Here is a 26,584-nt window from a genome sequence, read left to right as displayed (position 1 = left end):
ATTTTAAAAAAAGACCCAGTTTTTTTTTTTTTTTTTGTTTGTTTGTTGTTGTTTTTAGACAGTTACATGTCACATAAAAAAAACTGTCACTCTGTGCCAAAAAGTACAAGGTCAAATCTGAAAATACACAGACTTCTTTAAAACTTAAACCGTACGTATCCTGATTAAATTCAACATTAGCAACACCCAAACTGTCCTAAGTTAACCTTTGCAGTTCAACACTGGATCAAACCACAGAAAGCAGTTCACACAGGGAGGTAAACCCCCCACTGCCAATGTTACCAAACACTAGAAACCATTACATGACCACCAACTGAAAGCTATCTGATTGATGCAGTCTGTCTCTGTCTTTATCAAATATTCACCCCCTGCTGTCCAGAGACCGGAGGATGACACACACAAGACACCTAACACGATGCAATAATTCCAGGAATAAAAACAAAAACAAAAACACTAAGGGGTTGTGCAACAATAAAAAAAACAACAGATGTGTGCGAGGTCTCTCTCTCTGCGTGTCTGTGTGTGTAATTAATGGCTTGCCCTCTGTTGCTGACACTCCTGACTAAAAGAATAGCTTCCATTTACTTCACTTCCAGACTCAAGAAAAGTAGGAATCAAACCTTAAAAATATGAGCATATTAAGAAATATGTATAGCCGAAAACCAAATTATGTGTTGCAGATTTCACCGTTCAGTCGTTTCAGGCATAGAAGATTCACTGATGGCCTTTGAGACATCTGGACATGAATTTCTGCTCATAAGCAAACTTGATATTTCTGATGATGTGCTCTTGTACAGCCTGAATAGGGAACACCAAGTCTACCAGAAGCATTATTCTGTTATTTCAATTTCACAAAGTGTACAAAGCAGAATTTAAGGCATTATCAACAAGCATCATCAAAATTATCTATACAAAAAAATACATCTATCTACAGAAACGCACACCATGACTTTGTGTGCTTTACATTTTGAAACTCTTCAATTTACCAACAGTTTTCATTTTAAAACACTGTAAAGGAGGGCATTTAGTGCAATTACGTACAGCAACAGACTATCGGAAACGTGAATAATATTGAATGGACATGTTGCTAAAAGCTGAACTTTCCTGCTTGGCATGACATACACTGCTAAAAAATAAAATAAAATCAGAGAGCAAAAGCAAACAAAGACTTGTGGCTGCACAGAATGGTCTTGCTGTGAAAATGAACAGGAGGTAACATCACAGGAGGCTGCTTGCACCATTTTGGATTCCATCAAATGCATCTTGACCTAAAATACAATGGCAATTATGCCAAAATAATGCTGAACATACGCAAGAACATGCGAGTGACACTCGTTTTGAGTGATTTGGCTCCGACTGCGCGGCATTAAAAGAAGACAAGAGCACTGATTTGTCAGCGTGTTAACTCAGGAAGGGGGAGACCAGTGAGCAAAAAACAGAAAGTAACAAAGCATTAGTTCATAAAAATCTTATAACCTGACATGACTGTAATGACTGCATCGACCAACCCGGCCTAAAGCTGCATAGAGCAGTACTTAAGACAACAAAGGGCACAATACTGAGTTTACTGTGTAGAAAATGCCAAGACTATGAAATGTTTTCAGGTATGATGTATATTGCTTACCTGATGGAAAACTAACTGTACTGGGTGAGCTACAGATGACATGATCTGCTTGTACTGCAGTAAAATTAATTTCTGAATGACTGCATCTCCCATTTAACAAAGTTTCAAAGAAGTTCACCTTTTTAAGGCCTAGCTAAAAAAAAAAAATAAATAAAAAATCTAGTTTGTCCACACAAACATTGAGTTACGCTTGTAACTGTTCCTCCTGCACAGAGTGGCCGTGACTCCAGTTTAAGTGATGGTGTAGACAATGTTTTGTGTGTAAAGGCTTCAACAGTTAGACAAATCACAAGTGAGTTTTTGAAAAGCTCATTTCAGGATGAAATTACATCTTTGTGTCTCCCTGGACGGCGTTTGTTTTCTGGCTGCAGCAGACAGAAGTATAAAGAGTGAATTGTGTACCATGAAATAACTTTGGATGATACCCACTTGATTTGTGTATAGCTGCTGGAGGCTCATATTAACTTGAAGTGCTTTATTGCCCAAACAAAAATACAAAACAAAAACAGCTGACTTTGCCTGATATCTCACACTGGAATAAGATCAGGAGGAATCCTTAAACAGCCAGAATGAGCAGGAGGAATTATTACAGCCAACACAAAGTGTTGGGAACCTGACAATAGTTTAGAAGCAGGCTAGAAAAATGTGGACTATCTTTTTTAGCAGTTTGTAATGACAGAACCAGAGGGGAAAAAAAAAAAAGTCCACTGGGCCCAGTTCAGGTCTCAAACTCCTTCCATGGGCCCTGTACCTGCTGACAGCAGCTAAGGTCTCACACACAAACAAACACACAAAACTGTGTTAAGGTTGATGGACAAAATAGACAACCAAGTAACTATCCGGGAGAGGAAATTACAAATAGGGAATGCAACAAATAATCAAATACGAACCAATGTCTGGTTAATCCAAAGATTTGACAAAAAATGAAAGTTGATGCTGTGATATCTACATTATGTAATGGGAATGTCTGTATGAGGAATGCCATCTGATTATAAACCTCTGAATGATTTTATGGGTGGTCTAATTGCACTTACTTTAAGTTTCACCCTTTTGGATTTTATTTTTTTAAGTGACAAGGATAAAAATCTGAGGAGGAAACCTGCAGCATTCACCTTGGCTAATTTGTAAACAGAGTTAAAAATGCAAGTCAGTTTTTTTCCCTCTCTCCACAAACCCCAAAACAATACTTAAAACATATTCCCTTCATTAGAAAAAGACCGACTGCACTGTGATTCTTATTAACAAGGTCAGTGTGAAATCAATGAGTGACATTTTATATGTGCAACACGAGACAATCACCACATCCACTTGATAAAGTACATCCTCAAGAGTATATGTTCAAACAAAAGACAGAAGATACCCTCATAAGTATCACAACTTAATTAGAGTCAAGTCTCTCTTGGAGATGCACTTGAATAAATTCATGTAAAACAAAAGATCACCAGTGAGACGGAGAATCAGGAGCTGGTTTTCCCCCCCAACACTGATTTCTTGAAAAACCAGTCAGAGGCTTTGCTTTCGGAAAACTCCTAAGAAACCAGTAATTAGTGCTTCATTTTCGTAAATCTGGGTCAGATCTCGGACCACAGATGACCAGAGAAATAAAAACAGCCCACAGATAAAGTTCAGAGATTACAAGAGCATTGAAGCCACAAGCTGTAAAGAGAACTATTGCTTCAATTTGGTAATTTAGCAAAGTATAACACAAGTTGATGACAAAGAAAATACCTCATCAATAACTCACTCACAAACACCGGGCCCTTCCACTCCTCTAAAGTGGTCCATTCCCACATTTGGCTTTGGCGATGACCAGCCAGTGATCCTCAGTTAGTGAAGCCGTGTAAAATTGCATCAAATGTCACCAGCCTGGTTGAGAAAGGTTTTGAGGTATAGGAAGCAGGGAGGCAGTCGCTCAAGATGGGAAATGATTCTCTCAAAGGAAAAAAGTTAAACACTAAATTAAGGATATTCTCACTGATGATACTGGAATGCAAGATATTTTGTGTCACAAAAACAAATTCCAATTTATGGCATTTACCCAAACAAACAAACACACATACACACACACACACACCTGTTAGGGTCCACAGCCTGAACCAGCGGGCAAGATGGTGTGTAACAAAAGGCAAAACTATTTTTGGAGTGGAAACTGATTGCTGAACAGACAGACTGATTGATTTATCACCGTTTCGATTGTAAGACAAGCAGGACGTGCCTCATTCTGCCTGAGAATCCAATATCTTGCAGACCGGCCTACTGAAAGGGAAAGAAGGGGAGAAAGTATCTCTGCTGACATCAGAGGTTTTAGACTCCTGACTGAGAAGCCCTAATGTAACATACACTGACAGGTAGCATCAACAGTGCAGACATTGTCGCAAGAGCAGCTGATGTCAGCAACTTAACTGGTTTTTTGGGGCAAAGGCTTTCGAAGGGAACAGTATTGTAGGAATAGAGAAGATAAAAGACCACCGGCTGTGATCTTTCAAAGACATCAGAACCTGCAGAGTTGGTAGCTTTATGGCGCTACAAACACATTCGTCATAGTCTATGGTGTTCCAGAGAGAAATCTCAGTCAAAAAGGAAGCAAGAGTCTTCTGAATGTGATGGTAATCTTCAAGTGGGGGTATTAGGAAGTGGCAATGTAGGAGGGAGGAAGAGAAATGCAGTGTGTAAGGACTATGGTAAGCATTTCATCAGCTACATACTTTCTAGTCAGCTCTTCATGTCCCTGTCAGACCTCAGCTGGCTGGGGAAGCATTGGCTCATATCCTTTGGCTGAGTGACAACCAAACCAAACCAGAACTTCTCACCAGATCGAGATAGATCTTGTATTTCTGTATGTTTTAGGTGTGCAAAATCTCAAAAATTCTGAGGCTACATTCGCACAATTTTTTCCTCTTTCTCTCCTTGTCAGATTCATTCTTACTTGCGCCCGGCAGCCTCTTCTGTGGTTGCTACCAAATGTGATGCTACTTCCCTGCATTAGAGCGCCCCTCAATGGACAGTTTAACCTCCTGCGGGATGAAAGAGGGCCTTGTGTGACTGGAGGTACTAATCTGAGGGCGTGGCCCTTCGTCTCCTTTCATACTGTATCTTTGGAGGCCGGGTGAGGACCAGCGCCTCTGAGAAGCACCGAGTGCTGCATGCATTGCTCCTATCCCGACTCCTGCAAGAGCAGAGCCCTCTGTGTGCAAGTGGTAACTGCTCTGGCTCCTTGGATACTCTGCTGAGGTCCTGCTTGGTCTGGTGGGCAACTCAGTGTGCCCAACAACCCCCAAATGTGTGGCTTCCTCCTTATCAACCACATCTTTGTCCACATCTCTCTGCCTTTCTCTGTGAATGCGATCTACCCTGAAGTGAGACTGAGACCTTGACTGCTGAGGGGCAGGAGGCCCCATTAGCTGGTGACCAGGTCCTGATGTAGCTTTGGTTTTGCTCATAGTCCTGGAAAGGTTCTGCTGCTGCTGCTGCTGCTGTTGTTGCTGCTGCTGTTGCTGCTGCTGCTGCTGCTGAGGATGATGGTGCTGTGGTGGTTTTTGCTGCTGTGGCTGAAGCTGCTGCTGCAAGGTAATGGACACACAAACATCTCCTATTTGCAGATGATGGCACACCAGGCCATAGAGCTGGGCCGTGCGCTCCGGGCTGCAAGAAGACCAACCTTGCCCGAATACAAAAAAGGGGTGTTCCGGGGGCACATCAATGGCCACCTTGCTCTGCTGCTCGCCAACAGTAAAGTGAAGCGACACAAGACCTGGTCTCTGCTGGCTAGCACGGAGGTCCACCACCATACTGGAGTCGATCTTAAGCCCCCCACTCACCTCAGCGCTCCGTACAAAGTCCTGAGTCTGCAGGTCCTCCACACGCTTCAGTTCCCCAGTAGCCAGCTGGATGATGGCTCCCTTCATGAAATGTGACGGGTTGCAGGGAGCTGAGGCAGGAGCGAGACTGGAAGCTAAGGCCTGAGTCACATCTGCTGTGGGCTGGACAGGAGGGTGCTGGGGAAGCTGCTGCTGAGCTATGGTTGGTTCCACTGTTTCAGGGAGGCACACTCTGGCTGAAGAATCAGAGGCTTTAAAGCTTGGGTTTACAGAGGCCAAGGTGGTGGAGGCATGGCTGCCTGTGACATCATTAGCCTGTCCTGGATAGTGTTGCTGTTGTGGTTGGGACTGATGCTGTTGGTGATAGTCCAGTGGAATAAGAACTGGTTGTCCATTGGCAAGCACAACAGCATGCCCTGGTTGTCCTGTTTGCTGCTGGAGACTGGTCACTCTGGGGTCACTGTAACTCACGGGTTGTACTGTGTAAGTGGTCCGACTGGAAATTTCACCTGCATTCTCTCCATGAACATCTCTGGCTCTCTGGGCACCCTGAGAGAGGTTCAATGGAGCAAAGGAGACCTCTTTCCGCACTGCACTTCCCACTTGGCTGGAAGAGGCCAAACGACCGACCACCTGTTGTACCTGGAAGTGGAATGAAGGAGTTCAGTGATAGATTAAAACATTTTCTGAAACATCAGAAAACACCATTTCCAATTTGCAATCCAACTGCTTTCCCACATTAGTGTGAATTACACCATTTTAACATGAAATGTCGACGTGGGACTGTGAATAACTTCATTTTAGCAATCTCATCAGTCAAGCCTTGAAGTCACTGCAACACAGAATGCAATATCTTTGCCGTCAAAGTAGGACTTTGTCTTAGGCTCTTCACTGAAAACGAGCCTAAAAATTTTAGATATCAATTACTTTTGGAGATATCCCAATTAGGGAATTAAATGTCAACCATGCAGAGGGTATTTGCGGGCATTCTGAAATTTACCTAAAATAATAAGCTGTACATCCGCAAAAAAAAAAACAAAAAAAAAACATACACATGCTAAGATTGAAAACAAGCAATGAAAATTAATTGAATGACAAGCAGAAAGCCACTGCCAGTTGGTATTGGGGGTATTCTGAAAAACAGAAAATCGTAAGTCACATTAGAAGGTCATGAGTGTGTCTTACCTCCAGGTCACTGTCTGGAGTGCTGCGCTGACCAGGTGAGCTCCTCTCCTCCAGCCTTCGGTTCACCAGGCCTCTGTCCTGGCCATGCTCCAGCACTCCAGAGCTGGGTGTCATCTGTGGCAGACGGGAATTTCTGGCTGTAAAGGCAGATTCTGATATGTCCTCTCTGGTTCCTTGATCTTTGTCTGCTCCATTCATCTCTGGTTCGTTTTCCTGCTGGGCATTGTGGGGATCTCTGGAGGCAGTGGCCGGCCTGGTGCTCTGAGGGTGGTAGAAGACTGACATACCTCGAGAGCTGAGCTCTGCTGCAGGCAGGACTCCTACTGTACTAAGGTGCTGCGGAGCAGCTTGCTCTGAAGGTAGCATTAGTGGGACCCCACTGGATGCTGCAACTTTGGCAAAGGTATGAGCAGCAACCTGGGCCTGGGGGGGTGGAGAAACAACACCTTCCTGGATGATGGAAGGATAGGGAACGAGGTGAGACACTGAGTGGGGCTGAGGGATGGTGCCTGAGGGAGAGATTAGTGAACCCGGAACAAAGCCAGGGGTCAGAGCATAAGGTACTGCTGCATAAGGTGAACTGACAAACTGTAGAGAGGAGTGAGGGATCTGCGCATAACCAAGAGGAGGGTAGGGAAGGCCTGGATGCTGCAGGAGAGGAGAATGAACAGTATAGGCTGGAGAGATGTGGCTTAACACTGGGTGAGGACTGGTAGGTGAGTAGGTAGCAGATGGAAGAGCCACTTTGTAGAGCATACTATATTGGTCAATGGGCACTGCTGGTATGCCATCAGAGTTGTCCACTCCGTAGTGAAGTCCTGGTTGAGCTCGCAGCCACTCTCCAGATGGGGTCCCCCCCTGAGCATCATTATTGGCTGCAGAGTTCTGAATGGACAACACTTCATCTTCTCCAACACCACCACCGCCGCCGCCGCCACCGCCAACATTGCCACCTACTCCACCTGCTCCTACAGTCCCACCTCCTCCAGTCCCTCCGGTTCCTCCAGCCCCACTGCTGTTGCTTATCGGAAGGTCCCTCTTCTTAGGAGGTAGGCACTCCTGATTGCGCTCCTGAGCTGGTTTCATTGCAATCCTCTGACCAAGTAGTTTTACTGCACTGCACAGGAACTGAAATTTGCAAGCCAGTCAGCCTGCATAGGAACCAGTTCTGAAATCACCCGGCTGACCTCGTCTTCCAATTCACCTAAAAAAAAAAAATAAAAAAAAAAAGATAATTAAAAAGGTCAGATTATGTGAAATTTAATTTTAGACCTATTACTGCTTTTCCAAATAATGATTTAGAGGTAACAATTGTGAAAAAAATTGTAGATGGATTTTCTATGTCCATTAATAGTAACAGTTCATGTTGGTCTGTTTAATGTCTTTCAGAGACTTTTGTGTTTCCATACTGTGAAATTCTAAAAAGTAATACAATTTGATTCATAAAAAGGCTAAAACCAGTAAATCGATTATCAAATGTAGTGGATCTTATTTTAAATTAAGTAATTACTTCACTAATTTATCAATCACAGGGTTATCAATGGAATGCAGGGAAGCATATTTGTTAAGTGCCTTATAATTACCACCATCTGCCCATCAGGCCCACATTCCCCACCTTAACACATGAGACACTATAATTTTCTACAGCTACAACAATCAAAGTTAGATTGAGGTGCCCTATATGTCCATTACTGGGCTTTTATACCTTGAATATTGTTGAAAAGTGCAGGTGGCTACAGAATCTGACAAGTTCTGTGCATATAGTGAGAGCTGTTAAAATTTACTGTAACTGCACCTGCATGTCTGAATTTCCACGTTGCATTAGAAAACTAAACGTTTATCCAGAGGTTCATGGCAGAAATTCTTTAAAGTGTTTTCATTGAGCAATTTATATAAAACACGACGTAGCGAGCCGAAGCAGCCAGAATACAAATAACTGACTCTAAAATGAGCAAAGACTAAGACTGGTTTCACTCTCAGTGCTGCCAACTGGCCTTGCAGTGATTTTATGCTTTCTGATATAACACCACAGGGACAGAGCTGATCTAGTGCAGTCCTCATGGCCTGTTTTCAGATGCCCCGAGCAGAAATACACAGAGACATGAGGTTTTCTCACGCAACTTATTCAACGCAGATCTGGAACTTTGCAGAGCTCTGACTTTCCCTTTACATCGAGATACGACCTGGAGCGGTTCCTGGTTTCACTCAAACAGTTGATCACACAGACGACTATAATATCTGCTTCCTGAATCATGCCCCTGAGAAGCACTAAATACCAGACGCCTGTTTTTCAAATGTTGTTGCAGATTAAGTAACGAGTCAGTTGGTTCGCTTGTAGTCCGTTTTCTTCCAGCTGCCGCCACAATTCAACTACAACAGGGAAACTGTTTACCGTTAGCTAAGGGCTGACTTGGCTAAAGTTAGCTAGCGACTTAGAGTCAACATTTTAGCGTGAACTCAGCAAAGTGACAGCATGACACTCAGTATACTGGCACTACGCAAAGACGGGGACTTTAAAGTATAGCTGTTGTTGACCGAGCCCAGTTAGTTTCCACCATTAAACCCTAAGCCTTTTTCCCTGGGCAGGTCCAGGCTGGTTAGCTACATGGCTAACACAGCTACACCTGGCTACATGAACACGGCTCTCATCTGCTCACAGCGGACATGGCACCGCGCGCGAAGCCCGCCGCAGACGCCCCCGCGCCGTCTCGTCGTGTAGACATACCTCCAAATGTCATCGCGGACACACGTTTCTTTGTAAAATATCCATATGCGGGGGGACAATTGGAAGAAATCGAGGCTAAGCAGTCGAGCCCATTCCGAAGGCCAGCAGAGGCGCTCACCAATGACGTCACCACGTGTATTTAATTTCCTGTTTTTTTTTTTTTTAAGCGATCGGTCAGTCCGGAGTAAAACTGTACAGTTTTGCTGTTAACTACATCTATAATATAGCAGTATAACACCAAGTGTGGCCACACAGCGGAAATGCCGCTTGCAGAAATGAATGATTAGTAACAACAACGCAATGCTGTAGATAAATTAGTCCTGATTCAATGCTGCTTGCTGAAAAAACACCATTGTGATATTTAACCCAGCAGGAGGCGCTGCAGCCACAAGCGTTGAAGTGATTTCTTTAAGGCAGTTCGAAGCGTATTCACCACACCTTCAGGCCATTTAACCATTTCTGGTTCACAATCATTACAGTCTAATTATAATTTGTTGCAGTAAATGGGCTGTTTCTTCAGTGAATACACTATACTATAGTTTTATTCCTTTATGCACCATGAATGCAACATAAACCAAAACGATTAAGTCTTAAAAAAAAGCCCTGTACTCACATGAAGATAATTACAAGGAAAAATAATCAAACCAGTTGAGAAGCAGAGAGCCCTGAAGGCATCAAGCCTTAGACCTTTGTACATGTCAAAACAGGAAAATCACAATTGTAATTTATGAAATTTCATCACATCCCATTAAAAGGCTCTACCAAAATGTCTGCGGCAAAAAGTCTATTGATTGGTTGCATGAAGTCACTAAAGTGTATTGTAATAAAAAAGACTTGATGAGACCTTCATATTCCTTGTGTCATTATCTTCTCTGTGACACTGGAGTCGAGTTAGAAACTATTATAGTTACCATGAGCATTGCTGTTGTACAGAGAAGCGCACTGTTGTATCATCTGTTGTAATATCGTGAGAAAATCCTGCATCTACATCTACCTTTGTGGTAATGAGCGAGTTTATTCAAAAGCATAACTTGCCATTTAGTGCGATTTCATCTGAACATGCTTAACTGTATCTGGCATTTTTTTTGTTCTAGTCTGAACTTGCTTGCCCAAATTCATTCATTTCACTTAATCTCAGGGAGCAAAAGTGGCTAATTGAACTATCGCAGAATTAATAGTTTTAAGTTTTAAGCCAGGCGTGTTTGTGAGAAGTGCTTGCAGTATTGATGCTCTTGTGAGGACTCAGGGTTGCAATATACATTCACTTAATTATTTCTCCTTCTTGTCTGTTGTGATCACTAATTTCCATCGGTCACCATCCAGTCAGTATTTAAGGGAAATCGTCTGTCCTACAAGAGTACATGGCCAAAACAGCTGTTTTTAAACTCATATATGGCTCACCATTTTGTATGCCAGTTGTGCAATTTCTTAAATTCCCCTTGAGTTCGTGTCAGAAGAGCCAATTCCATTGTAGATTTGGAAAATTGGAAGATAATAATTGCCTTGTTATTAGCAGTTCCAATGAGTTCATTCAGTGAGTGGACATAATTTCTTCTCCCTTTACTTCTTATCGCAATCCTTTATTCCTGTGATAATGATCACACAGCCATGTTTATATTATTTGGCAGTAAATAATGCTTCCCTCACTACTTCACATTGTACCAACTCAGCACACAAGCCACTTTTGGCAGATATTCACAGCCCTTCTTTGATTTTGAGAAGTGAATTATTTTGGCTGCAGACGGAAAAGAAGAAAAGAAAAAGATCTCTTGTCATGGGGTGTGTTATTTTCAAGAAACCCCAGTAAAATAAAAGCCAGAACACAATTTCATGTGAAAAATAATGTAATAATTGGTTACTGGTACACATTTGAGCCCAATTTTCTGTCAGGAAATAAAGCTTCAGTGTAGTACCCTCCATATTTAACTAGTTTTGCGGCATTGATAAAAGTCAGCAATTTTAGAAAACTGAAATAAATCATCAGATGTAGAATATAGTTACCAAAATGGTCAATATTCCCAAAAAGGCACAGAGAAGGTACAGTAGCAACTGCATTCCTCTTAGAGAACATTTGCATAACTGAATAAATACATCTGCTGCTAATCAATATCCAACTGTGCTTTGGTGGAATGACAGTCATCATACAATTTCAGCAGAGTGCAACATTTTGAATTAGTGGGAAAACAGTATATAAATATCTCTCCATAAAATATAAAGACTTCGAGATAAAAGCTATTTAGTACCATTAATCAAAAATATTAATTGAAAATTTTCAAGCATATACAGCATTTATAATATTTGCCAAAATTGTATTTAAAAACCATCTTTAAACAAACTATCCTATATATTGAGTAAAATGTGCAATGAATAGCATTTAGGAGAACAGGTTTTGACTCACATTATATAATCCCCCAAAAACAACAAAAAAAAACAAAACAAAACACCTGAACTAGTTATTGCTGGAAAGAAAAAAAAAAAAAGAAGAAAAAATCGTGTGAGTAGGTGAATATCACTGAAAACAGGTTAATCTAGCATCAAAAGATGAATGCTGCTGTGTCATGGGACAGATATTGAGCCTGTCCAGTGATGTTTATATTTAGAGTCACACAGAGCTTTGACTTTAAATGCTGCATTGGCATTTTAAGATACCAATGTGTTACACACTGCTAGTTTCCAGCAGTTTATTAAAGTACTGATTCATTTATTTTCACCAATTTTGTCTCAAACCAGTCCTTAGTTTAGCTGCTACTAAATTTCCAAAGGAGACATCTCTAAGGGATCCAAATGACCACATATTTACAGCGCACTGGAAGTATGGCATGTTTGCAGAATAACCTGACTATCATAGGAAGTACAGTAACTATTAACTAATTATCAGATAGTAGAAGTATTGTTATAGCCATATACAGTATGTTGAACAGTGTATCAAATATAATCTAACTGTGCAGATGGCAGTGAGGCGACAACTGATCCTTGCTGTCATTTTATTTAAAAGTGCCAATATCACACAGGGTGTAGTCCTGATACTTGCCGTCCAGGTATGTGCTGAGGCTTTTCATCTGCAACCTTGAAAAATATTTAAAACATACTCAACTAGGAACTGGTTTGAGCCACAGTCTTTATCTGTCCCTTTGCTTTCAAATATTTACCTCTTCAGATTTTGTTAATCTGAATAGTGTCTCTTCAGTGCCTTACCAGAAGGCCTCTAGTAATGTTCATTAAAACCCCTTCAAAAGAGAAAAAGAAATTCTACCACAGATTTAAGTCCTCACAGCTCAATTTCCTATCAGTATCACTCACATTGTGATACTAAAAATAAAGGCCCCATTTTCTCTGCTTGAAAAATAGAGTACATCAACAAAGCAAAACCCTGAAATCACACTATTTGCTACTTACAGCTAAACCCCAAAACAGCCATTAAAATATGGGTCCCTGGAGCAAATAGCAACAAGTTTGTGCCAAAAAAAAAAAAAAAAAAAAAAAAAAAAGGCCCAATCACATTTAACCAGGCCAGATCCTTTTTGCTTTTTAATCACAATGAAAATACTTAGCTATTTGCAATTTTATACTTTTCCACTGTCTGGGTGGGTGGGGGGGTTGAACATTACATCTTCAATCAAATTTCCTGGAAGGCACACACTAATGAAGTACTGGGAAATCAGTGTCCAGTGAAATGCATCATTGCTGCTGCAATAAAAAGAAGCATTTAGCATTTTCTAATTTCAAGTATCATTATTCCATTACAGTGAAGAAGACTTTCTGGCAATTGAGAATTCAAAGAAAGCGCAACAAATAGCATTGCCATTGTACACATATTTAAATATTTGTAGTTGAATTATTGCTTAAAAATATGAAGCAAATCACATATCTCAGAAGGGGATCTCTGAACCTTTATAATAAAATCTTGAAAAACAATCCTTGGAAAAGCTCAGCAAAAAAAAAAAAAAAAAAAAAAAAGAAGCAGCTGACAAGAGCAGACAGGAAAACACATCTAGATGATGGCAATGATGATGACCTTTCACAGTCAGAGGACAGCTCACAGTAACAACTCACTGGCCAATAAGGAGGTTGCGCTTCAGTGAATCTGAATTCCTCAGCTGTAATGGACAATAATGATTCAGTCCTAAAGACGTCACTTCAGTTTAGAAATTACCTCAGATTTCGATGCAGCATCAATGTTGCAAATTCTAGCTTATAAATAATGAAAATCAGAAGTCAAAAATCAAATTTTTTTCTATTTCTCATTTTCCTTCTTGGTAATGAAGGAAGAGGTCATAGAAAAAGAAGATGATAATTTGTTAATCAGGGTCAGAAATGTGAGCCTGAAAGCCCCACATCCTCAGACTGTGTCATTAGCAAGAGTCTCTGTTGAGAGCCAGATCCTTGCCCCATTCAGAAATTTGCTAATGGGCGTCCCATAGATAGTGCGGCGGCACAGATTTCCCACTGGGGTGAAAGGAAAGGATGAGTTAAGAAAGTCTGGAGGTGTCGGGGGGTCATTTGGAGAGGATGCTTTAAAATACATTCTCCTTTGCTCTAAAGGGGGTCCGCTTGGGCTGGGGAGTGGTGTGGTGTCTGGACTGGGTCCTTTATACTGCCGGAGCTGGTTCTGCAGAATCTCAATTTCATCAACTAGTTGTGAAAGCTTATGATAGGCGGTGGCAATGCCACCTTTAGGAATACAGGCTTCAGGAACCCAGCGAAGAAAGAAGAGCCTCCAAAGAACCACATGTGAGGGCATGAGCAGGGGAATCAAGAGGCCCTGCTGGTCAACAGGTTGAGAAAACCAGTCCCTGAAAAAGCGCTCTGATGGGCTTTCGTCTTTTACTGGTGAGAAATCGGGCCTTAGCTCTGACACCAGAGATCCACGTCGGGGCTGTGTATCCTCTCCACCTTTCAGTCCATTACGCAGAGAGGCTGGTGTTCCTCGCAGTGTGGAGCTATAGGTTTTCTGCTGCAAGAAGAACACAGCTCTAGATTATTTTCACCATCTGTGTGACAGACCACAGAAGCAGACCCGATCGTTTAAGCGCACTAATTCAAGCTTGAAACATCAACCATAGCAAAAAGAACTATTTATTTTCTGCATGATAGTTCCTCTTCTTCTATTCTGTAATATTGTTCATGAAAATGAAACAACAGACAAAGATAAAACTGCTGACTGGATGGTTATCCAATGTTAAACATTTACTTCATCAAAAATTACTTCAGAAGAATGCCTGCAAAGAACAGTAATCCCTACTAGACTGAGGTAAATGTAAAAGGTCAGACGACTGAGGTGATGTCAAAAAAAAATAATCTACACGCCATTACTTTTCATATCCTGACCTTAAATTAGTTCTGTGGAATGGATAGTACTTGAAGAGCAGCAAACCAAAATGATGATTGACATCAAAAGAAAAGACTGGTAAAGACTTCATGGATGACATTCACCATGGTCAGATATTTAAGTCTTCATAAAATACATTCAATAATATCCATAATATCACCGCTCTTATAAATTTGTAAAGCTGTGTATGTTACATACCTTTGTGCGTCTGAAGGTTTTCACTTCCCCATTCTGAACACAGGTAGCTCCTTTCCCTACGTACATGGGGTTATTAAAGAGGGTTTGGTTTTTGTTGGAGAACTGCTGTGACCAGTCCCAAACAGGAGGGAAATACACGATCTGATCTTCTCCATGAGGAATGGCTTTATTCTTGGCAAAGTCCTGTAAGGACAAGATCATTTCTTTTTTGTACTTAATACTGAACAAAAACATGATTGTACACTGCAAATCTTGAGATGACCACCTGTGAAGGTAAACAAAAAACCATAAGTGCCATAATTAGCCCTTGTCAAATGTATTGGCCATTTCTGTTCATTACGCTACAGTCTTTCCTGTCTTATCGAACACAATGGCAGGGAAATTATAGTCTCCAACACGAAGCGATACCACAAAAACATGTTGACTGTAACACCCTATTTTGTTACACACACGCATGGATAGTTGTTTTTTTTTTTTTTTTTTAAATACTTGAACCCAGACTGATGGGCCTAACAGGACATCTTTTGAAAAAGCACTAAAATCACTTATTAAATATATTCGGTTGAATTTGTCACATTTAGTGTGTAAGAAAACGGCGCTGATTCATAGCAACTGGCATTTGAATGTATAAATATATGTATTAAAATCACACTCAATAAACAATAATACAATCACATGAAGGTATCCCTCACCATTAAGTGCTGAGCACGCTGTTTGGGAGAATTGAAGAGAAAAGTACTGAAGAGGGGGATCCACATGCTATCACTCAGTACTATCAGATAGGCCTCTGTGAACTCAAATGCTGCTGGGTACTGGTTCATCATTTGCCACACGCAGTCCAGGAACAGCATGAACAGTGGGGACTAGGATGAGAGAACAAAAAGATGTAACAAACAAACTACAAGATTGTCATTAAATAATAAAGTGAGCTGGTGTGTGACTGGATTCATTAAAAAATTTTAATATACCTCCTCTTTATAATTTTTCTTTAAGTGGCTGCATCTGTCCAAGAAGCGATGGCCAGCCATCACCCACTCTTTCTGCACCAAACTCTGAAAGCCAATGAGGCTGCGATAGTGAGGGTCCAGCATAAGCTGCACTAATGAGGACACTACACAGTTCAGGTCTCTGTCTTCTTCCTCTGTGCAAGTGTGAATGAAAAATACCAAGTTTAATTAAAAAAAAAAAAAAAACAGGAAAATGGTCAGATGGTGAGATTAAAAACAACAACAAAAAAAAACTGCTAAATCCAATTCACATGATTCAAAATCACAGTATTTTTTTTTTAAACGTGTTATGGATGGTAAGCGACATCTATTTGCATACTAGCAAAAACATTGGTACAATATTACAATATTGGATCAAGAAAACCAAATTTAAATGCGAGAGAGCATGAGCTTGTGGTGCTCTATGATTGACTAGTTTCAAACACAATGGGAGCTAGTAATGGGTGACAATAGTATAATAGCTCTCTTTTTCTTTTTTTACCTTGAAGAATGACTGAAGCATTCTTTCCATCCAGGCAGTAGACTATTTCAGCTGATTGTTTCAAAACAGCCCTTAGGTCACAAGCAAAACATGCATATTAATGAATTTTTAAAACAATGGTAGTTTACGAAGTGCTATTATTTGTTTCCAAGGATTTACATACCTGACATGCTCCAGCCACCGGGAGTTTTCAATAGATGAAAGCCACCTCTCCTCAGACTCCTCAAAAGGATCTGCACAAAACCGAAACGTTGTTCTAATCCATTTCCACAGCAACAAAATGTGCATCAATTTTACTGAACAGAGGTGGAAAATTAGTTTCTAGTGTCTTTGTTATAATTTGTACTGGAGCTTACCTATGACACAGATCTGCCTGACTTTGACAAAAGCACTCTGGATCTCTTGGATATTGGGCAGGTTCTTATCCAGTTCATACCTGAAGACATCACTTCGGTGTGGGTGGCTTTTTGTGATTGCAGTAAAGACCCTACCACAAAAAAGGACAGACAATCAGGACTGGGTTAGAGGCATCTTAAACTAAATAATTTTTGCTTGCTGTAGCAGTTTATCAACATGAATAGTCAATCAAAAAATGGACAATATGTATAATAATGACAAATACTCAATATTTTTTTTTCTTAATGCATGAGGTAACAATCTGCTGATATATACTGGATTTCAGTGTGAAAGAGTAAACATCAGTATAACAATATGCTTCAATCTTCTTCATGTGAATGTGAACAAAGCTAAACGAATTGCATTACTTCTGCTCAATCTTCTTCTGCTGTGCTGGATCGTATATGCTGGCCATTCGTACAAGAGCACTCCCATTGGGATGATTCCAGCACCAGAGCTGTGAAAAAAAAAACAAAAAACAAAAAACAAATACAGGCAAATGAAACAGACATGATCACTAAAAAAAAATAATAATAAGAGTTGTCAAAATAAATCAAACGCTACTTAGATTTCGGGCATAATTACTGCATTTATCACATACGGATAGTTATCACTACATTGGTGGCCCTAAAGTTCACCAGTAAAATAATATTATGCAAGAGTATGTTGAGTATAGTTCTAATAATTCTTGAAGAGATAAAAGAAAAAAGTTTACTCATCAGAGCTTGGATACTCACGGGAATGCGGTTATCAGTGAAATATACTGAGTGTCGCTTTAGATCTTGATCTGCCAGAGAAACTGGAACTATGCAATACTCTGGAAGACTAAAGTTGGAGACAGATTGATTTTATACAAGAATGACACAAACACCACCATTATACATTGGTAAATATAAAAAAAAATTGCAAACATTCAAAGATGCTACATCTAAGAACACACATTTGCTTGTTGTCCATGACTTCCAGTTTTACAGTTACAAAGTGACATCTAAAAGCAGAAAATTAATCTATACATGATCTGAAAGGTTTAGTTTAAGTGTTTATATATATATATATATATATATATATATATACATACACACACACACACACAAAACTTGTTAGCACTGGATCTATTTTGCTCTTTGCTTCAAAGATTAAAGTTGGTAATGTCTGTGTCTGTGGTAGCAGTTTGTTTTTTCTTTTTTTTGATTGAGGGAAAATTTTATACAAATGTAAGGCATATGTTTTAGCCCATTGCCATATGAACAGTTGAGAGCTGCCATTATGCTAGTCTTCTCTAATTCCACATAAAACACTGGTGAATCCTTACTGTGAAACCCATCATGATGTCACCTGTGAACTCAGATGAATAACACATTATCTAAAATAAACTTACAGGCTAAACTGAGACATTCATAGAATTTTTTTTCTCAACAAGTAACTCATTAAATAAGCAAAAAGGCACATGATGTAAATATAGTGTCTCGCCAAAAATAACAAGTGAATGAATGAAATGAATAACGGGAAATTTAGAGTATCTATAACAGCTAAGGAATTACCACAGGAGCTACAGACATGCTCTGCATACAATCTTATCAGAAATTTCATATTGAAAACAAAAACATGAGCTAGAAACCTCTGAGAGATGGCATAATTCTCATTGACAGAGCACACTCTCCACTCTGAAGCACCCGTTCTCTTGATCTCCCGATCCCAGTCAGAAGGACGGTCAAAAATAGGGGTCTGCAATCCTCTTCGAGTGGTCGAGCCGTTGGCCCGGCCCTCTGGAAACACATACACAGTTTGAGATACTACTTGTGCACAATGTAGACAAATATATTAAACATGGATAGGTAAATGTGCAAACCATAGTTCTTGAATTTGGAAGTACACAGAAATATGATATGGTAAAGGAATACCTTTAGATTCATGGTATCGCCGTCCTTGATACTCAAAACCAAACAGCAGATGAAGATCAGCTGGATGGGAGTAGTGGGCGATAGCAAGGCAAACCTTAAAAAAACAAAACAAAAAAATGTGTCATTTTTATGGGATATTAAGTATAATCACAAGAAAATTTGAATGAAGGAATCAGGCATCATCAAGGTAGATTGAGTGAGCCAGAGACTGGGAATGGATAGGATGTGATGAAACTCGGTGTGTTAAAATTAATTCTAAGACATGTTCTTTTCATACAGAAACAAAAACAAGTAAAATCTAAGAAAGCAAATTTTTGACAGTTCGCTTTGGCTTTACAGTGCTGAATAATTTTGCAGCCCCATTAGTCACACAAAGCAGTCCATTCAGTTCTAAAGCTGTGAGTAACACAAGAGGACACAGAAAAAGTGTGTGTGTGTGTGTGTGTGTGTGTGTGTGTGTGTGTGTGTGTGTGTGTGTGTGTGTGTGTGGACAAGGCTGCTCCCAACTCTGTAATTTCCTATGGCAAAATAGGCCATTACAGCCTGGTGTAATTTCATATGTCACAAAAAAAAAAAAATAAATAATATATATATATATATATATATATATATATATATATATATATATATATATATATATATAAAAAAAGACCTGTGCCTCATTTTAGGTTCCTGCTGTAATTACATACATGGTGTCCATATATAAACTTAGGAGGGGTAAGGAAGGAGAGCCCATTTCTGTGTAATGTTCTCTATGTGTTGTATGCAGTAGGAAATGCGTACATTTTTTATACCTTTGACTGAAATGGGTGTGTAATTAGAGACTAAAAGTATGAGTTACTATTAATGTAACATTTTTATGCTTTAATGTTGCTGTAAGTGTGCTGTAGGTATGTGCTGTGGAGCTCATTCTCCAAAAACTACGCAAAAATTGCTCCCAGATGACATGAAAGGCGAAGAGACTACTGTGTGCATTTAGATTCATGTGTTTTTCACTGGCATACTACAAAGACATGCACAGTTTTCCAATTCTTGGTGAGAAAGAAAGCCAGGAGCTTCTAAAGAACTTTGTGCTGAGAGTACATGTTTACTTCCAGGGCATTTTAGTTTTGATTTTCCAAACTCAGCTGAAAGATCCCAAAAGTTTGAATTTGATGAATTCAAACAAAGCCTACTTAAAATTACTACCACAATTTAACAATATATCAATTTATAAAAATATATAAAATTTAGGTTTCAATTTGTCAATTTCTCCAGCTTTAATTAAAAATGCACAAACTATTTGCAACAAATACCATAATATTAAAGTCATCACATCCTCTTTCTCAGACACTTTTGATCAGAGCTGCAAATTCAAATCAAAACAACCCTTCAATCTCTTGCACCAGGAGATGAGTCAGAATCTTGCTTCCAGTTGTGCCTACATTCAAGATCATTCCCAGTTTCCTTTGCCTCGAAGAGCATTGTTCTCAATGTCTCTGATTCATTGTTTAGCCAACAACCACAGCGAAATACTGTTAGAGAAATCCAACACTTCAGTTTAGGTGGAGGGTGCGCGAGTAGCACACAAAGGTTTTTTTGATATAAATATCCTTTTCAATGAGGAAGTAAACATAGCACTGTCTGTGCATTCAGTGAAGTGACATACCCAGGAAAGGAAGAGTGTAGTCAACAACTAACACTGAAATGTACAAAGGAAGTTGGGAAAGGGGATGGTTAAGTCTGAGCAAGAAGTACTGACAGTTATTTACACATGAAAGTGGCAATGTGTGGAGTTTCATATGATTAAAGCATCTTATAAATTATTGCCATGTGAGGAGGAGCAAAATCTATTTACAAGTTCCCTTTCATTTAAGTTGGTGGTAGATGCAACTTTAATTCAACATCCACACCAATAGTCATCCAGTGACTGAAATACAACTAAAGTCTACTTTTTACTCACCTTTTTGGCACTCTCAGGTCCAGCCTCATCAAAGCAGAACCTTATGATGCGCAAGTCTTTGCAGTACAGGATGAGCTCAGTGGGATTAAACTTCAGCTTCTGATTTGACCCCAACACTTTCTTCTTCCCTCTTGTATCATTTACTGTAAGGAACAAATTTTTTTTTTTAAAGCTTGACTAATGTATGTGTCAAAGCTTAGGTATGCAATATTTTTTACTTTTGCTTGGGTCTTAAAATCACACCAACCAACTAAGAGACAGACAGCATGAACTAAATAGGCAGTAATGCCAAAATATCATTCATCACAGTTGGTGATGCCAAAATATGACTTATTGTGGTAGAATCAAGCCCACCTTCTTTTTGAAGCTCCTATATACCTGCAAATCTCATAATAGCAATGTTGTTTTCAGTAGCCCAGTTTAACTGGACAATAAGCAAGCTCAGTAGCACAAGGGATGATGCTTCATCACTGTAACACAATGACTGTTCCGGGCAGTTGCCCTTGCACTGTCAGCAATTGACAGCAATGAGATTAAAACAGGCCTAATTTTAACCCTGGTGGACTGCCACTGAGCTCTGCCTTGACTATGACATCACTTGCTATGAGTTTGCTGACCAGGAATGACCAACAATCAATGCCCATCACACAGACGGTCAAACATTAATGAGGGGGAAGGGGGGGGGGGGGGGGGGATAAATAAATAAATAAAAAAATCACTATCCCAGTCAGGGTTTTTTAAAAACTGACTGATTTAATCAATACAAATATGGCTGTGTGAGTTTAAGCATGCATCTGAGAAATACAAAAATGCTTATAGAAACTTTACTTATGTAAAATAATGTAGAGAATCATTAGTTTCAGGTATTCAGGTTCATTCAGATCAAAGATTCAACATTTGGGCCCTAATAACTAGAGGTGTCAGTGAACAAATCTCTGTAATGGAAGCAGCAAATTCTGTGTCAACTTAATAATCATAATCAACTTTTCTCCATTTTGCCACTACATAGACCAGATGTACCTGTTACTACTTGTTCCAGACAGGTCAGGGGGATGTCGTGTTCTCCAAGCAGCAGATGGGACAACTGGGACATCTAAAGTAAGAGGAAGAACATTATTACACCCATAACTACCTAAAATATCGTCTAAAATTATGGTGGCTCAAGAAATTATGAGGTGCCATTTTCTTATCACAACAACAATCTACAGCATAGCTGGAAATGACGTCTGTTCTTTCACTTCTTGTAGGATATCACTGACAATGTAGTGCAGGAAAGCACACAAGTTTTCCTTCCTCCTTCCCAGATGCACTTCACATACAACCATGCGGTGATAAATTATAGCTATTCAGCAGTATGATGGTCGCACTACTGCAAATGACACAACCAAAGTTAAAATTACGCCTTCTTCTTTTTGAGCATGATAAAACTTTAACACTTAAGAGCTGTATCGGGTGGTTAAAGTCTCTTGCCAACTTCATAAAAAAAAAACAAAAAAAAAAACCTATGGATTTTAACAACTACAAGAATGGCTAAATGTTCACAGCAGCACAATTTCACTGCTCTAAAATCCACAATCCACACAAATACCTGTTTGGGTGGGGCATCCTGAGGGATGAAGGAGACCTTAAAGTTGGTGCATATCAACTTCCCCCAAAGGTCATCCTGGCCACTTTCAGTGCTGATGCATTTCCTCACAAAGTTCACCTCATTAACGACTATCTCCCCTGGTGACAAACAAATGAGTTAAAAAAAAAAAAAAAAAAAAATTGTGAGCATTGTGCTTTTAGTTAACTTCTACATTTCAAAGCAGCACATAATGAGGCAGATGATTAGAAAGGCCAAGCAAAGGAAACAGCTTCAGTACTTGGACTTTTCTGCCAAGACTTTAGAGGAAACCTGTAACTATGATGAAAAGTGATGTTTGCAGTCCTCTTCCTCAAAATATCTGCACAAATATGTACTGCTTGAAATAGAAATCAAACTTCCTACAATTAAAAACAAGTCCAACTAGTATAACAGATTTTTGATCTGCTTAGTATAAACCATGGCGTGTTTTCACTGACATTTTCCATTTGTTTAAGCAGGCAGGAAGAGGGATGAAAGTTTCACAAGCTTCCTATTTTATATTAGATAAGCTATATTTATATTAGATATGCATAAGGCTAAAAGAAACAGACAGTGAAAATACAATCAAAAGGGCATTAATAACAGTTACACAATTAGAGCTTCTTCAAAAACAGGGCAGACAATCGATAACATCACTTGCTTTATTTCAAGTCAATATTTACTACCGCTAGCAGGAAGCTGATGTAATTTACATCACATCTTGTAATCTTTGTAAATGTAATATGATTGTGAAAGGTTATGTTGCAAAAGCACAAGCTTATCCAAAAAGGTTGAAACTGCATTGTTGATTTTAGTTGCTCATAAAAGAACCAGGAAGGCCCCCACAGTAATTTCTAAAGAGTGGGACATTCACTCCCAGCAGTCCCTTCTGAGCCAAATGCAAGTCACTTCATAGGTTTTACCTCAACTTTAGGCATTGTTTTTCATATGATCTTTTTTTTTTTTTTCAGGAAAATGATCCTTGTCCCGTGGCATGATGACAAAACACAACTAAAATGCATTCAAATAAAAATTAGCTAGAAGTATTTTTTTAAGAGATGAAAATTGGGGAAGCAGGGTGGGGTCCCACCGACAGTCACTTCAAAACGCTGCAACTTAACAAGTGTTCAGAATGTTAACACAGAAACTGAACTCGTATTCATCGAACCTGTTTTACCATCCGGCTACAAAAGCAGTACAGTAAGGGAGTGACACCCCTTAAAAAGTAATTGATGCCTGGGAGAGAATGGAAAGTCTGTTTTAGCAGCCATTATGCAGGTAGTCAATTCCAGTTTTCATGATGGATGTGGCCTGAATATACTTCACTTGAGTGACAATTTAAAAAAAAAAAAAAAAGAAAGAAAACCTGCAAAAAAAATTAAGTATAATTGATTCACACCTCGAGTTTCTACTTTTAAGGAGGACACATCTGATCATGACACAATGGAAAGGGCGTGTCAAACCATTCCTATGAGTTTCAAGTAAAAAAAAATTACCATTTTTCAATGAAAGTGGTGTTGCAAGAATAGAAATTTGTTAAAATTGTACATTTGCTACCAAGGTAAATTCAGGCATTAGACAGGTTATTAATATGGGGTCTAAATCAAATGCTGACATGCTTAAAATGTCAGATCTACTTTTCAGTCTTTCTGTTCTTACTATTTATAGGGGGGTGCATAAATTGCACTTACCTGGAAGTAACTTCGGCTCCAATTTTTTGATAGGTGGTTCAATAGTTTCCTTCACATTTGTCTGCAGAAAAAGCAAAAGTCACAGCAGAGTTAAACACTGGTTCAACAGCTGGTTAATGAATTATGGAAATAAGACACTATTATAAAGGTGGAGCGGTGGTAGAGAGCTGTTAGTGCAGAGGTGAAAAGAGCGGGCTTTACATAAAACTTTCCAAATTCAAAGACACCTAAGATTCAGCTGTGGCTACAAAAAAATATCTATTATCAGTTATGATTTTTTTTTCATTAATTCATTAAATTGCATAAGTAGTTCCATGCACATGTTTAAGATGAATTAGTGACAATCAACCCAAATTACAGCTTACCCTTGCTTACAGTGTATGATATAGTATAGTAGATATAGTATTTGGGGAAACCATATGTTGTTGGCTGTTCTGCACATAAAATTTCAAGTGAATGAATTACTTGCTGTACAGGTTTCAAGTGTCGGAATCCCAATTCCAATTAAGCATAAAATAGTATTTCAGTTTCAATACAACAAGTCCATGCAAGTACCCTAAAATTAAAAAAAAAAAATTAACACATTGAAATTGCAGTAACTGTTGCATTTAATATGCAATTTTCTTAAGTGCGCAGCCAAAAAACGTAAAATATTTACATACTAGGATTGCACTCAAATTGCATTTTGAAAAAGCTAAACTGAAACTGTTGGAGAATATTCTCCTAGATAAGTAAAGCATTTCAGCTTCTCAAGACAACAACCCCATCTCCTTCAAGTGTAAAGTCCATAGAACTAGGAATGACACTGACAAATGTCTTCAGTTTACAGTTCAGTTCTAGGTGTAGTGTATCACTGACTGAATGGAAATGTCTATTTAGCATTTAGTCCAACTCTAAAAGCATACACTTTAAATATAGATAGACTATGAATAACACGGATTTTGGAGCCAAAGTCAGAGCATGATTATGATTTTAAATAAGAATTAAAATGTCGATGGAAAAATATTTCCCAAATACAAAGCGCTTCTCCACAGTGTTGGCCCAATCCAACGCTCAACCAGCGTCTGTCAACAAACCTTTCACTTGTTTTCTGCAGGAGTACACCTGCAGGCTAATCCAGCATGCCAGCTCCACATAAAATTATCTTCTGAATTCTCCTTCACCCAAAAACTACCAGTTTCCTCATACCGGTTTCAGTTCAAAATTTCACAGGACCAGGAAAACTTTTTTTTTTTTGCGCCACCCGGTGACATTTCACTTGACATTAAATTCGAAGACAGAGGGCAAATGGATAGCCTCCATGTTTCTGCTTTTTCACAGCCGTCCTTTAGCGCAACTCTGAATACTGAACTTGCCACAAGTTAAATATCAACTTTCCCTCAGCGACAATCGAGTTCCAAGTTCAGGCTAAAATGAACTCAAGAAATGATTTGACCATCCACCAATGGAAAGGACAACCAACCTGATATCCAATACACACCTGTATCGGAGGGAGATAACTCTTGAAGGTTGGTTTCATGGGTTTGCCAGAGAACATTGTTTATGTCCGCCCAGCCCCGTGATGTTCCTAAACGGGCTCCTGGCAAATGCTCAGCTGCTGCCAGTGAGACTGAAAAAACACAAAACAAAAAACTTCCAACAGACTTCAGGGCAGCTTCACGCCGAGCGAATCCGATACGTTCGTGTGTAAAATATTCATCGAGACAGTCCGGGCGACCGTCGACACTCTTCCATTTCAGTGTGCAGGTTCGATTCGCAGGCTGAAAAACTTGACAGAAGTTAACGATGAAACGTCGGCGTTAGCTTCGTTAGCTAGCTAGCTTAAAACACTGCATGAAGTTTTTATATGCCGTTTCCATATAAAGCTAAAAACAGTGTGAATAAGTTAAAGACTCCAGTTGCGTGTCTACATTTTCTTCCCACTTGTTACTTCGTTAGTTTACCCCCCAACTACAACTTCCTCAAAATCTAACTAATTCAGCCAAACGTAGCGCCTGATGCTATAAAGGACGTAGCGGCCATGTTTATAAAGAGCCGAGGTCCCGCCCTGCTTCCGGGCTCCGCCGCTCAGTCTTATTTTCACACCGACACTTTCTTTCGTTAAACTTTATGTAAGTCTAAAAGTCGACACGGAGAAGCTCTAGCCAGTGTCTAACCTAAATGACCGTCTACTACCACACACCGCTGTAAAAATGTATAAGTCTGCCAAATAAAAGATAAACAACGATTTTTTGTTAGCATTTATCCGGTACGCCACCCATGGACTACAAGTCCCTTATGGCTTTTCACTACAGGTCGATGCGTCATTTTTATTTATTTCTTGCATAGTAACCTTGTTACCCACAGTAACAATCACAATAGAGTACAGTTCTTTCTTTAGAAAGCAACTAATGGGCATTTTTAAGACATTATGTACTTTTTAAGTGTTTGGAAAATTTTCTCAATAACGATTTCACATGAATCATGTTGAATCGTCGACACAAAGTACAATTTACATGAAGGAGGTAAACATTATTTATAGCTTAAGGCACGTGATTAATAAATCAAGCCAAATTTTCAACACACCTGTCTATTTTTGTTAATATGTAAAACTAAACGTAAGTGAAAATTTGATTCATTTTATAATGTTTGACTTGGACGAAAAATCTGCCTATATCAATATCAGTCAATTCAACCTTTCC

At 39.4% G+C, this 26,584-nt stretch overlaps 2 protein-coding genes across 5 annotated transcripts; both read right to left on the bottom strand.

Annotated features, from left to right (window-relative positions):
* Nucleotides 1-9,465, bottom strand: atxn1l (ataxin 1-like). Its single transcript, XM_029498947.1, has 3 exons — nucleotides 9,353-9,465; nucleotides 6,628-7,831; nucleotides 1-6,084 (listed from the first exon to the last, which is right to left on the bottom strand). Exons 2-3 carry the CDS (start codon nucleotides 7,711-7,713, stop codon nucleotides 4,594-4,596), a joined length of 2,577 nt encoding a protein of 858 aa, XP_029354807.1. The 5' UTR covers nucleotides 7,714-7,831; nucleotides 9,353-9,465; the 3' UTR covers nucleotides 1-4,593.
* Nucleotides 9,466-12,863: 3,398 nt separating this feature from the next.
* On the bottom strand, nucleotides 12,864-25,916 carry mtmr10 (myotubularin related protein 10). 4 transcript variants are annotated; one of them, XM_029498082.1, is made up of 16 exons: nucleotides 25,384-25,916; nucleotides 23,904-23,964; nucleotides 22,195-22,331; nucleotides 21,627-21,699; nucleotides 20,607-20,749; nucleotides 18,639-18,758; nucleotides 18,382-18,527; nucleotides 17,501-17,588; nucleotides 17,132-17,220; nucleotides 16,724-16,854; nucleotides 16,531-16,600; nucleotides 16,368-16,438; nucleotides 15,848-16,020; nucleotides 15,572-15,742; nucleotides 14,880-15,062; nucleotides 12,864-14,303 (listed from the first exon to the last, which is right to left on the bottom strand). In XM_029498082.1, the coding sequence occupies exons 1-16, from the start codon at nucleotides 25,438-25,440 to the stop codon at nucleotides 13,692-13,694; spliced, it is 2,325 nt and encodes a 774-aa protein (XP_029353942.1). In that variant the 5' UTR covers nucleotides 25,441-25,916; the 3' UTR covers nucleotides 12,864-13,691. The 4 variants fall into 4 exon arrangements, with proteins under 4 accessions (XP_029353942.1, XP_029353945.1, XP_029353943.1 ...); XM_029498085.1 differs by having other exon boundaries at nucleotides 15,572-15,697; nucleotides 15,842-16,020; nucleotides 18,382-18,529; nucleotides 18,665-18,758; XM_029498083.1 differs by having other exon boundaries at nucleotides 12,864-14,306; nucleotides 18,382-18,529; nucleotides 18,665-18,758.
* Nucleotides 25,917-26,584: the final 668 nt, after the last annotated feature.

The sequence above is a fragment of the Echeneis naucrates genome, chromosome 3 (assembly GCF_900963305.1).
Source record: "Echeneis naucrates chromosome 3, fEcheNa1.1, whole genome shotgun sequence".
In the NCBI taxonomy this organism is placed as follows: Eukaryota; Metazoa; Chordata; class Actinopteri; order Carangiformes; family Echeneidae; genus Echeneis; species Echeneis naucrates.
Note: the sequence above shows the minus strand (reverse complement) of the source record. Positions and strands in the feature narration are given on the sequence as shown.